General features: G+C 37.8%; 1 protein-coding gene across 3 annotated transcripts in view; it reads left to right on the top strand.

The window, feature by feature from the left end:
- The window catches only part of LOC149316860 (lysophosphatidylcholine acyltransferase 1-like), a 70,283-nt gene that overhangs the window by 55,200 nt on the left and 642 nt on the right, over positions 1–14,441 (top strand). Inside the window, exons 13-16 of one of the 3 annotated variants that reach the window (XR_016280542.1) lie at positions 395–533; positions 795–997; positions 6,598–7,008; positions 7,687–14,441. Coding sequence is in view for 1 of the 3 variants with exons in the window: in XM_089516402.1 (XP_089372528.1) it covers positions 395–533; positions 795–970 (315 nt within the window). In the remaining 2 variants the exon portion in view is untranslated. Of the gene's footprint in view, positions 1–394; positions 534–794; positions 7,009–7,686 lie in introns of all 3 variants that reach the window. The other 2 variants (XR_016280541.1, XM_089516402.1) reach the window with 2 other exon arrangements.

Here is a 14,441-nt window from a genome sequence, read left to right on the forward strand (position 1 = left end):
TATTTATTCTCAGTCCTCAATAACGATCATCTCACATAATGATTTTTGAAGTTTGAATCTACCTTGACTTTTTCATAGCATAGATAACCAAGCAACCTGGAATTCATATCTGGGGGGGGGGGGGCTGTTTAAAATTCTATAGGATAAAATAAATGGCATACATCAGTACAGCTGTTACTGGGGAGGTAAAGGGCTGACTTGTTAGGAACAAAAATCTCCTACTGGGCTTAGTTCAAGAAAAGTTATGTGCTGTTGGACAGCTGAATCATATATTGCTTGGAAGTCACCCAAACCTCTGACTCTATGGCATAGCTTAGTAACAAACCTAGTTTAAATATATAGCTTTGCTGGAACATCAAATTCCATGTTGACTGCATTCTTCTTCTTTTTACAGATGTATCAATCAAAATGTGGCACTATAACAGAAGAGGACATAACTTGCATTTTAAAAACTGCAATGGGTGTTTCAGACCTTAATGTATCGAGCCTTTTCAGAGCTATAGATGTTGATGGAAGGGGGGAAATTACATACGGTGAGTGCATAGAATAATTTTTTTAAGTCCATAACAATGGAGAACATTTATATAATAGGGATGATGTGTATCTGCATAAAGGCTTTGGATTCAGTGGCTGATACTGTTCTAATCATGGCCAAGCCTGGATTCAACCCATTGTATCTTTATTATCCCATAGATATATAAAATCATACCAGAAAAAGAAGACAGTGACAGTTATTGAAATATCAGTCAATTATGTGCTTACAATATAAACTTCCTTCTTTTATCTATTTCTAGATGAATTTCACAGGTTTGCTGAAATGTATCCAGACTTTGCTGAGGAGTACCTATATCCTGATCACATGAAGACTGAAAGCTCTTTGGAAACTCCTGCTCCCAATGGTTTCTGTACAGATTTCAGCCCAGGAACTGCTGAAGATAGGAGAAACCGTCTACAGAAGAAACTGGATTAATATTAACAATTCCCTCATCCTCTTCTGGTGAGAGGAGTAATTTCTGTCTTGGGCTCTTCATAGTCACACAATTATATATGACCTGAAGGATGTGAGAGAAAGGTGTCTGTGTGAGTGAGTATGTGTGTAGATGATTTTACTGGATTAAGGAGCATCTTCAGGCTTCCTATTGGGAAGGTCTTGTTTTTCCATCAGTATCTTGGAAAGTAAAGAATGTAAATGAACTTTAATTTCTGTACTTAAAAAGAAGATGCTTGCATATTTGTATTCCATTGTTTAGTTTCATGTACAAAGTGTCCTACAAAGTGTGCATGTGTAAAGAATACTGTAGCTCCTATGGTGTCAAGTGCACTTCGGTGATTAGTGTTGTCCCTATTTAGGGAACTGTTTGGGGGGTCAGGCTTTGTTTTCCTTTTTCACATGGATGGATCCGTTGACTACTAGCTGTTGTCACCCATCCTCTGAGCAAGGCAAGTTCAGCTTGGCCCCTTTGTTTTCATTTCATTAAATAGTTAAAGGAAGAAAAGTATGCAAAAAATATTTTAACTAAGGAATCGTTTTTATTATTTTTTCCTTGCAAGGTAACTTTTTTGGTCTCTCAGTCTATGGTAACAGCAAAAGGAATGAGGGGAACTGTTCTCAGGGTTGTGTGTATTCTGTGCTAATGCTAATAAAATTTGACAATGCAGATTCCACACTTAAGAAAAGCAAATTTCCAAAGTTTATATAAATAATATGAATCAGGTATATTTCCATATGTTGCATTGGCCTGCTTTTGTGATACCTTGGCAAAGGCAAAGAAGTATACAGGCAGGAGATACACTGACATGTTTAATGGAAATTCAGACCACTCTTCTCCATCCCCCACCACCAACATAAAAGCTGCTGAGATTTCAACAAGTATATCTACAGAGCCATAAGGTTTAGAAATTCACAATTAAAAAGAGAAAGTTAAATTCTCTGGATGATGAATTCTGGATTAAACTGATTTCTGTGCTGGTGGGTATGGTTACAGAATATACACACACCTGGTCATTTCCTTTTTTGTTTTGATGCTGTTCCATTTGAGTTTTCTAGACAAGGGTAAGTAAACAAGGTATATATTCAAAACAGCTTCAAAGGACATGAAACAAAAAATTGCATAAGAGACCAAACAGGCATGAAATAAACTTTGCTAACATCAGAAATCCAAAATATTCCCTTAAAAGTATCCACAGAAGTTTAAAATTCTTGCTCTATGAATTTTCATAAGGATATCATCCTGCTTTTCTAGTGTTACCTGCCTTGTAATTGCTCTTCAGTGAGAGATACTCACCTACTTTGCATATAACATTAAAGCAGGATTTAGTTCCCCATGCACTAACTGACAAAGTACCTGGGCTTTCACATGCCTTGTCCACTTTCCCTCATACTCTTACCTGGCTGGAAGACTTCTTCTGAACTTACTTTTACTTAACAGAGCTTTCAAAGCAATACATCTGTTAGTTTGTCACAGCATAAAAGGGAAGGGGGGAAAGCCAGCACCTTTAACACTGACTTATTCTAGCATGAACTTTTGTGAATATCAATCACGTCTTCAGATGGGCTGATAAAGACTATTGATGCATCTGAAGAAGTTAATTAATATCCATAAAACCTCATGCTAGAATAAATCAGTCTTAAAGATGCTGCTAGGTTTCTCTCTCTGCGCTTACCTTTTTATGTTCACAAAGCTTGTTATATTTTGTGTTTGACTCAAACTCTTGTAGTGTAAGATCACTGCATTTTAAATAGTGATTACTGCTGTCATAGGCCTTGATGAGAATTATTTCTCCACACCTGTCTCTAAGGTCTTGGAAACACATGCACACAAATGATCTTTCAATTAGATTGAACCCCATTCTCCCAGTTGAACTTCTTATTGACCAGCAGCACCTTTGCTTTGTCAGGATTTAATTTCAGGTAGTTCATCCTCCTCCATCCTCTTCTCACACCCAGGCAACATTTTAAGGCATTGACTGCTTCCCTGCTCTTAGGTGGCATGGAGCAATAGAACTGAATCATAAGCATATTGATGACACCTCACTTAAGAGTATCAAATGATCTCCCCCAGCAGTTTGATGTCGTTATTGAACAACATAGGATACAGAATTCAACCATGCAGTTGAGAACAACCCCTTCCCATAAAGAGACATTAATACATAACCACAGCATTAGTTCTGCACTGGTAGATTTGATCAGCCACGATAAGCAATGATCACATAAATGTCAGCTTTTAACACTCCACTTGCCCTGTCCATATCCTTGAGATCTAGAAGCTTGGAAGGAATCCAACATAACAGGAGAAATAGTTGCCAAAGTTACTTCAACCTGAACTATCCCAAGAATGGAGTCCAAGACAAGGTGAACCTGAGCAGTTTTGTCCATGAAAAATGAAGTAACCTGCTCTGAGACACCACATGCTTTGGCACCTCTCTCCAATTCCCTAGTGAATGTTTCATATAGAATGGAAAAGAATTGCTGTTCTATTTTGTGTGGACATGATGGTGGTGGAGATGTAAGTGCCCCCACTTCAGATAATTTCTAGACACATGTATGATCATAGTCATCACAAGCAGTCCACTAGTGGCACTCTAGCCCTCAGCTCCCTGTCAAACCTGATCTGGAAGGAAGCTAATCTGGCTCTTCCATGGAATGCAGTGCTTGGAGGTTACAGTGTTAATTGCTCAAACTATTTTGTATTCCAAAGATCAGTCGAGTTTTGACAGTGCAAGATGGTAAGCTTTTCGAGAGCATTAAAACCATTCGGTTCCATCAGACACCTGGAGCAGACCATCTTAACTGGTTCACTATCTTTGCAAAGGTCCACAGCAGCATCTAGTCTGAAACTAATCAGATGGTTATCTATCTGTTACAACAGAATCCAACATATCTCATCCATGTTCAGGGATACAGATTGACCAGAAAAGAGTAACACATCACAAGTATGTTCTGTGATGTACCAATTACTAATTGGGACAATTCCATGGTTATTGAGGAGGACATGAAATCCTGAACCACTCCTGAATGAGCAATCTTAGCTTGTACAGTAGAAAAGCAGTAATTAGATTGAGCTACATTTGCAGCGTGGAAGTACAATCAGTGTCCTTGCGTTCTTTCCTACATGTACCACATGATGTACACTGATGGCAGGCCTCTTCGTAGTTGCTTGAAAGCAGCCTCTTCCCTGGAGGCAATTAGACACCAGATGCCTGTCTTGCTTCTATGAAAGCTATCATAAAGATTGGAAGAATTTTCTTAATTTTTTTTAAAGTGGTGTTTCATTCTAAAATGAATTACCATGTTTGTTTATTTACATGCCTGCTCTGTTCAGAGACAAATCTCCTATTTGCTGTGTTTAAAGATAACAACCTATTCCAAACCTGAAGGTTCATGCAAATAGTCTTGTTGAAGCTGGTGAAGTAGTTTATATCAAGATAGGGACCAAAGAATCCAACACTACTTTTGTTGTTTAAAAAGAGCTGTTATGATCACTTCAGTCCTTCACCTGTTAGTGGGAACAGCTTTTGATTAATTCCATTTGTTTGTGGGATGATGACTATAATATAGAGTCCTACCTGGATAAAAGTCAGAGCATTTTTATACTTCCCTCTGTTGTTTAAATGAATTTTAATGTAGGGTTTTTTCATTGACTTTAAAAAGCATACAATGTTACTGTTTACATGAAGTAGCACGATAGTTGTTGGCTGCTGTCAAGTTGAACTTTTTGCTGTTAGTCCACTCTTGAAAATTTGCTTTGGCTCAGCAGTCTCGGTTTTGCAAGGCAGGTGGGGAAATAACAACTCTGTAATCCTCTTCATGGAATGCCTTTGGCATATTCACAGGTGAAATCCCTGTTCAGGCATTTGCCCAAATACTTAGTGAGGTAGTAATGGGGTGGTACCATTCCTTCTGGTTTCTCCCACCCACTCAGTCTCTGGTTCTTTGTATTTTGCAGCAAGATTGGAAAGAATGTTCTTCTCAGATCCTTTTGCATACGACTCAAACACTCCATTTGATCAGGGATCCTAACAAAAATCATGTGAGAAATTCTGCTTGCCTTTAAGTGAATGTCCATTCAGACCTCCCTGTTGAATGAGGGCAAGAGCTGAGAGAGTGGGCAGATGTGTGGACGTGAGTGGAGAAAGCAGCCCCACTGACCTGCTCATCAGGCAAACACTCAGAGTTAAATATATATATATATAGGGCTATATATGTCTATATAGAATCCAAAATATGTACCATATCCTTTATTTGAAGATTTTATGAGTAGGATGGGTTAGGGAAACAGCAGATGAAGGCTATATTCAATAGACTCCCTATCGAATTAGCCCCAGAATGAAGCTTATCCACCTTTCCTACTCAAATTGCCAAATTTAGTTATAGAGTGAGCTACATGACAGCATGGATAATCATTTGCAGAGGTTAATCTTGAGATGACTTCAGCTAAGACTTTATATGTGAGTTTGATTCCCCCCACCTTTAGTGAAATGAATGGGCCACAGCAAAGTTTCAATTCTTAAACCTGAAGGATGAGATTGCCTTCTCAGATTAATAAATTCTCTCTTGCTTTTTAAAAACAAACAAACAAACCTCAGAATTCCAACCATAATCCATTATTCTTAATCATACATTCTAATAGTGAATTCATTCACTGATTGCTGATCTAGACACAGGAAGAATGATGTTTTCCGCACAAGAAACAGGTACGGGAATGCTCCCACCCACTCACCCACTGCTGAGTTACATATTTAGGAAACAAGGGAAAAGAATGGAATAAAGTATCCAGGAATTGAGTATGGATGGTACCTTAAGCAAGAGCATTCCAAAACTATATTGCTGATGCTTCATGTATCTGAGAAGTCTCAGGTAGCTGTCAGTGCCATTATTTCCCAACATAGTTGTGGCAAGTACCATCCCTTGGTATATAAGAGTGCCCTATGCTACAAGATAGAAGTGGGAAATCCTGCCAATTTTAGCTGGAGGGGGGTCACTGCCACCATTGTGTGGTTCGCCCTATTAGTAGTGGGAGCATCCTCAGTTTCTAAAAACCTTTAATTTGTATGCCAAATTGGAAGAAAGATATTTTGTGGGAGGACCTCTGAGAAGCATCCCCAATAAAGAGGCACAACAATATTTCTAAACACTTAGTGGAATTTGTTGTTTATAGACCTATGAACAGCATCAGTAGAAAAAAATGGTTAATGATGCAGAACAGTCTCAGAAAAGAAACTTGGGGCCTGAACAGACAGGCCAAAATAAAGCTGGTTCGGGTCACTTTGGAGGTATGCTGTTTAAATGCTGCGTGCGTCCTAAGAGGCCGGAAGCTGTGCCAAAGCCACGCTCCAGTCATAATCACTTGGAGCGCAACTTTGGTGCATATTCTGGCCTCTTAAGGCACATGTGTCATTTAAACAGCATACTCCAAAGTGACCCAAAGCAGCTTTATTTTGGCCTGTCTGTTCAGGCCCATACTTACTGACCTCTAACTATACTGCTATTCGTGCTTCTCTACTTCACTAAATTCCATTGAAGAACAAAAGAGTGATGACCATGCCCAGGACTTATGCTGTATCACTTAATTCTTCTCTGAATGCCTTTTGTTCTAGAGATCTAACTATATGAGAGCCATCTGCAAGTCAGGACAATGTTCTCTCCCTCTGCCCCTTTGTAAAGGATGACAAAGGATGACTCCTTCTGGATGGACCCTTCTCAAGGCCAATTTTCTTGACCCTGTCAGATCATTTTCTAACACCAATTTATCATTTATTTCCCTTTCCCATACATTTTAGATACTTCCCTAATCTTTTCTCCAAAGACTCAGTGACTAATCTTTTGAATTGATTTGGGTTTTTTTTTTTAATTCATCTAAGCTTAAATTTGCCTGGGAGCAATACAATGAAACTCACAAGACCTGTAGCTTCATCCAGAAATGAGAGCTGTCTAAGATTATTCTCTTTGTTCTTACAGTTTTGTGCCTGCAGGTCAGGTTTGACTTATAGCAGCCTTGTGAATGAAATGTCAGGGATGATGGGAGTTGTTGCTCTTCACCTCTGGCTCGAACTCACCACCTTGTTACGCACCGGCGCTGACCAGTTTTGGCCAGTGGTTAAAGCTTTGCTCTAAAGCAGCAGAGTTACAGAGAATAGGCTGAAGACCCTGACAAACTCTCCAAGCCTTCTCACTCTTGCTTCCACAGAAGTCTTCCCACTTCTTCAGGATCCTGCTGGCTCTTGTATCTTCACTCAAGACACCAGACAACTCAGTAGTCTTATATAAAAGATCTACTTTATTCTACTATATACAGCTCCAAAACTATCCAACACAACTCCAATAATACTCCTCACTACTACCCACAAAATACATTGGGATTCATAGCCATTATTATAGTCCTTGGAAAATACCACCCACTGTTGTCTGTTTCCACCCAGTGGGCGTGTACATCTACTTTCATTGGTTCTCTTGGTTCAACCCACAATTAATGATTTCATCATCTCAGCCTTGACCACTTAACAATTCTCAGGTGTGTTCAATTATCCACTTTACATTTCTGTCCTTGGCATTTAGGACTTGTTAATTCCATTACCTTTTACACCTGTGTGGCTCCTAATTGCTTTTGCTGAGTCATCCTGACTCTCACATACATGTTTTATTTCTTTCACTGTATATCCCATGTTGCATTTTCCTTAACATGAAAGACCTACAAGAGCCCTGGTAACCAACAGGCCTGCTCAGGTCTTGCAGTCTCAGGGCTCTGGCTTCCTTTTTCGAATCTATCCATCTATTATGTGGTCTTCCTCTTTTCACACTGTTTTCTTCTTGTTATTTATTCATACGTCTTGACTTGAAAGCCTATTTCAAAAGCTGACACCTGGTAAACTCTGATTCAGATTGAATAGAGCCCAGAAAATCAATTTTCGAACCTTAATCATGTGTTATTTGCATACTGCCTTTCCTGTGGTGAATCACAAATAAGGCCAAACTTTGGGTCTCACCCCTGACAGTTCATCATTGGCCTAGCCTCAGATTCCACTGTTTTTGTTTTAAATGCGGCCATGCGTGTTTTCCTGTTTAGAGTGCGTATAGTCCAACTTCAAGTCAGTTTTTGACTTTCTCATCTAGCAGGGAACAAATTTATATAGCTGGAGGTTTGTTTGGGATTTGCTTTCTAGCCCAAAGCCAATCTCAGTAGGTACAAACTTAATAAGGGCATAAAGTTTAATGCCTCCCCTAGAGAAGTTAAAGAGTGGTCAAGAGAAGTGAATTTTTAAAAACACACATTTTTAGAATTGTAATGAAATGATAGTTCACACCAAACTGAGTATGTTTGCATATTCTGATGTATTCCTGAAATGGATACCACAATCTTAAGAATACACAGAATGCCTACTTCTTCATGTGTCAGGACTCTCCCCCTCGCCCCGGTTAAAGTTTAGTTCAAATGTTTTACTTCTTTGAAGATCAAAAATGATCACGAGAATAATTATGTGCCTGCATAACAGGTACATTTTGCCTTGGAATATATTTCAGCAAATAACTTCTGAATAGATAACATTTCAGTTGTTAGCAAAATTGTGCAATTTTTTCTTTGGGCATTGTTTGTTTAATGGTGGCTGCTTTCATTATTTTGCAGTTTACTTCATTTCATAATAATAATTTGAATGAGCAGGGAGCCATAGATGTAATAGTGTGCTAATGAATCTATTAATTCCTGATGATCAAGGCCACATTACTTTAATAACTGGAAATGATGTGCCAGCTTTTGAAGACAATGTGCCATCTAAAACAATGCAGATTAGATCATAGCATTGTTACTCAGTACTGAATATATTCATTGTCACTATCAGATGTAATATATACTACTAATGCTGTATAAAGAAAACAAATGCTTGGCCAAGATTTAAAAGCTAGAGCTTTAGGCTAACTTATCAGGATCATGCCTTTTGTTTGATGTGCATAACAATGTTAATCATGTGGTAAGTAGAATTGGCACACTGATGCTTGTATGCAGTATTTTATTCCATGCAACAAAATCAGCTTGTAGATTGGCTTCATCCTTAGACATATGGTAGACCATTGGTTGTAATGGGTCTACTTTAAATAAAACTAAATCTGAACCTAATCCAGTGCAAACCATTTTAGGGTAAACATTTCATAATGTTCATTCCAATTACAGCATCTACTGGGGTTTGGTTCGAGGTCCCCGATGGGTACCAAAATCCATGGGAGCTTAAGTCCCATTATATACAATGACAAAGTACAATGGTGTCCCTTACATAAAATAGCAAAATCAAGATTAGTTTTTTGGAATTTTTTCAAATAATATTTTCAAGCTGCAGATGGTTGAATCCATGGATACAGAACACATGGATATGGAGGGCCAACTGTACTTTTGCCCTCTGAGTTGCTATTTAGGAATCTTGAGCGTAAGCAGGTACAAACTCTTCATTCTTGACACCTTAAAAGTTTCAGATAGAAATTAAAGCTATATATCCAGACATTGTAGCATGAGACATTTACTACATCTGGCATTCCAAAATGTCCAGACATAAAAGGCTGAGGTATCGTAACTTGAAATCTAATCTTTTCATAATCTGTACTGATAAATTCCCAAGTATAACATACCAAATAAATATCACTATGCCCTCTGAAAAAGTGTCATAGTCCAAAATATGCTATATCATTTTTTTCTCTACTGATCATACCATTTAGATTACCCTGAACATTTCAAAGTCACAGGGCAAAATTACTTTGCCCTAAATCCAACTCTTAGTCCCAACTAGCCTAGATCTACTGAATCAGTTGAATGATGAGTCAACACTTACATAAATCCCATTGATTCTACTCTAGTTGGGACTAGCAATTGGATTTAGTCCATATCTCCCATTATATCTGCATAATATCACTATTGTAAAGACAGCTTTGTTTTTAGATCAAATTCAGTATCTGCCATCTTCTGGTTGCATGTTTATGCTGTTGCAGTAGCATATTTATTTCTGGGACCTGACTGTTCCTATTAACCTTCTAATGATACAAAAAGCTAAAATAGGACATGTCTTGCACAGAGAGAGAGAGTTTCCAAATGTCTGCAGCCTACAGAAATACAAATTACAATTTTCAGGGTGGCGCTCTAGACAGCTTGTTACCCCATACAATTGGCCCTCAATTTATTTGAAAAATGACAAAATAACCTTAATCATTAGTGACAGGGGCCTCAGGCCCAATCTGTCCAGTGGAAGTGCCCAATTTAGTCTGTGGTTCTTGGCCAACCCCATCTCCCAAAGAGGAATCCTTGATGTCATTTCAAGTCACTAATTGAAGTCAACAGTGGAGGGGGGTGTTAGCCCGCACATGGTCCCAGATTGAATGACAAGTGTTGTGCACCAGCCTCAATGCTTGCAGCAGCTCAGTAAGTTTATAACCTCTCTAGAAACCTCTCTTTCTTCTAGAAAAGAGGAAAGACATGCAAATTTAACCATAAGTCTGGTTTGCTCCTACAAACACCAGCTGAATGTACTCTTCTTTCTTCTATCCTAGGATAGATATTGCTAGAATAGATATTACTGCTGTTCAGTGAAACTGCATTTCTTCACTTCACAAAGTATCTGGTGAAGATTTTGTTTTAAATGCTGCAAACTGATGTTGCTTCCCTGCTTGTGCCTCTTGCTAAGAACATTAGCAAAATCAGTTGAGGTAAACAAACGTTAAGGAAGATTATCTCGCAAAATAGAAGGATTAAATCTCCTTCACTGCTTTTGCCTTCCTGAAGCCTCTTTAGATGCTTGCTACTTAAGGCTGCATGTGTCTGGATAAAGATGTCAAGGTGGCAGCCCATGACAAAGGAAGCATAATATCACAGAACAGGCTGAACTAACTGTCTTTTGGTTAAGATCCAAAACCTGTCTAGGATTAATTTCAAAACATGCATTTGATTCAGACTAACTTTATGATCAGTTGCTTCATTGTCATTGCCTCAGAGATTTTTCTGATTGCGTTTTCTCATCCTTGTCATACTAGTTGCAGTGAATACAGCATCAGCAAAGTCTGTGGGAAATTAATGATTCTGTTTTTCCTTATCATTAACAGAAGCAAGCAAGGATAAATTCCTTTGCTTTTAATTTTAATTCTTTGCAGGCTTCTCCTTTTAAACTGAAGATCCTGGTATGTGGCAAACATTTTACCCTTAAAAACTCAAGGGGAAGAAAACCTTTCACTTCTTAAGAAAGGGATAAGTTCCTTATGTACTCAACTCATTACAGATCTTTATTTTTGGCTTTCCCATTTATACTACTTGGCACTAAAAGTTACTATCTAAATGGTAGTGATGCAGATCTCTTCATACTGATCATATGGGTTTGTGTCTTTTGCTGCCTGAATGAAAATTGCAGTTAGTCCTTACATTGTGATCAGGAACCCATCCACAACATGCAAGCTAAAGTCAAAATGTCATGAGACTAACAGAACAAAATCACCTCGAGGTGAACTCTGTCTGTTATGTGGCTTCATGAAGAACTCATTCCTCTCTGTCAGAGTTTCAGATGCACTCAAAAGCATTTTGCTTCTCACTTAATTTATCACATAATAAATCTTCTCAAGTCTTTCATTTTTGGCTCATTTAAACTCTATCGTGAAACCTTCCCAGTGTGTCCTCTTGCAATATTACTTGCAGTATCTTGAAAAAGTCAGGAAGGAAGGTTTTTGTGTAGTTTTGGAGTATTCTTCCAAACTTAGTCTTGCTCCCCACCCCCCCATCCCTCTGAAATTCAGAAAGTGAGGAGGTTTTTTAACATTGGGCTTATTACACGGTCAAAATTAACAATACTTTTCTAACTAATGGTGAAATTCTTTTAAACAGCTATAGCATGGTCACCTGGATTTATATTTGTTCAGACCTCTGCAGTGAACTTCAGCAAGGAGTCACTTTGAATTTGTTTGACTTGAGTATTTCATAGCAAAAAATCAAGGTGTCGGAGACTGATCAGGAGTCCTGGACTCTGCTACCATGGACAGCAAGGCAGACAGGAACCATTGGTTTAAAGGCATTTTCTCTTATGTAGCTTTTAATCCAGGCCTAGTAACTACCTCCTTTTCTGTAGGCATGTGTATTTTCAATTTTACTGATGCAGAACCTAAGAAGATAAATGCTGAAATTTAAAAAAACAAAACAAACAGGGCTAATACGATAATTCACCTCTAAACACATCTCGGTTAAAGGAGTTAAGGCATCTTTAGAAACTGTGGTCAGGATCCCAATAGCCTTTAACCCCTTCAATACATATCTAGTGTGGCTTTGAACTTCTGTTTTTAAACAGCAGTCTCATCTCCCTCTAGCAAACTTGCTTCTGAATTTTCGTAGAGTCTGGGATATGGCACTGGGTGAGTGGAGGGAGCTTCTGTACACAAGGAAAACATAAAAATGAATTGCAAAATATCTTTAGAAGTCTAAGATGTGTTAGAAATAACTCCTTGAATCCCAAGCCTTTATATTTTTAAACGCCACCTGATATAATCATGAGATCAAATTGAAGCTAACTGTTGATGCTGACAAGCCGCTAGAAACAGAAAAGATCTGATATTGGAAGTTATTCCACAATCTATAAAGGGTAGAAGGAAACTGAAACATATGTTGGTATACTCATCAAACATTAAAACTACTGTATTTCAGATAATGAAATGTCTATCGAAATCTTGAATGCTTGTGTTTTCCTCATATCTTGCCTCATACTGTGAAAATCAATCTGGATACTTCTTAGAGACCAGATATACAAAAAGCCAGCATAACTTGCTCTAATTTTAAAAGAAAAAGGACATAAAATATTATTTTCAATGGAATTCCACAAGTAAAATGTCAGATTGCTGTGGTTAATAAAACTGTGTTCTGTTTACATTAGCCCAAGTTATCTTGGGTCCCATGCCAAGAGCAAGGCGGGATATAAATTAAATAAAGATTATACCTTTTTCTGTGATTACTTTAGGCAATTAAGGCAGTTAAAGTAATGATGGTTTACATTAATATTTAACTAGCTCCTCCTAAAGAAGTTCTGAAATGTACATTATAACTTAAGGACCAACACGAGGCAACTATAACAGTGAGCCTTTACATCTACTAGCTTTGTATGAAGTACTTTATAACCTCTAAGTTACAGCAATTGATTAAAACTATCTCCAAGATCATTGCAGTAGCACCATTTTTATATCTTCCCCCCCCCTCTAATTCCTAATAATCTCCATAGGAATTACAGACAGACATTTATTTTAAGGAAGGTGATAAATGTTGAATCATTAATTGAATATGTTGTTTTTAAACTTCTACAATTGTTGCATGTTTAAATTCAAGCTGGGGGCTTGTTTCTACATTTTGTCTAGCGTTACTCATTTCTAAACATTTTTTAAAAAAATAATAAAGTAGTTTTGGAGTCTGCTTTACTACTTCTGTACCCAATGTGGATCACTGCCTAAAGACATAATAAGAACAGGAATCCTATACATGTTTACCTAGGAGTAAAAACTGTTGAAATCAGTGAGACTTACTTCTGATCAAACATGTACAGGATCATATTGTACAGTAGATCTCCAATTGGACCAATAATAACCTTTTGCTGATATGACTATACATATTTCCCGACTGAGCTACTCGATGAGGGAATTAAAATGAGTTGCACTTCAGCAACAGTTAAAGCAATGCTATACATTCCATTCCAACCAATGCTACTGAATTAACTCTTTCTGTCATTAGAAAGGAGGAAAACAGTCTGTTTCTGGAGACAGTTTTTTAATGCTGTATCTTTGCGTTGTACTATGCATGATTATATTGTACTGATGAAGCTAAAAAATAATACTCATGAAATCGATATTTTTTGATGCAAATGCATCTTTATCTCTAGATTTCTGTTGGGTACATGTACATATTTCTTTTCATTATAATTAGTTCATACATATTATAGTCCACGTAAGAACATATGCTAGATGGATCTGTAGCAAAACCCCCAAGTTTCCTATGCTGGCAGACAAATATTTTGGATGAGGACAGTATACCATCTGTTCTGTTAAAAACCACCTCTCAAGCTATGATTTCCTGTTAGCACTGCACACCAGTCCGACAGTGCAAGTATAGTCATGTTTCAGTGCTGAAATATTTCATTTCGTTGTCTTGACTGAAGTAATCTTTCAGATAGTGTGTTTTGGGGGGGGGGGGTATTTTGGTACATTGTCGCCAGTTTATACAGTCTGACTGTACCTGATATCAGTACTATTCACTCATTTCCTAAAGGAAATACCTCACTTTGAGCAATCTCTTTTTGTAACTGTCACGTGATTGGAATTCTGTGTCTTTGTTACTGACTGTAAAGTGCTATAAACTGAACCTAGCCAAGGAACAAAACACTACTGGCTTTTATGGTTTACTGTTGAGACATGCTGATTTCCTTAAAATAAATCTGGTGTTTGTTTGTAG

Source organism: Sceloporus occidentalis, unplaced genomic scaffold, assembly GCF_023333645.1.
Source record: "Sceloporus occidentalis isolate IW3139 unplaced genomic scaffold, rSceOcc1.0.p SCAF_3, whole genome shotgun sequence".
Classification (NCBI taxonomy): domain Eukaryota; kingdom Metazoa; phylum Chordata; class Lepidosauria; order Squamata; family Phrynosomatidae; genus Sceloporus; species Sceloporus occidentalis.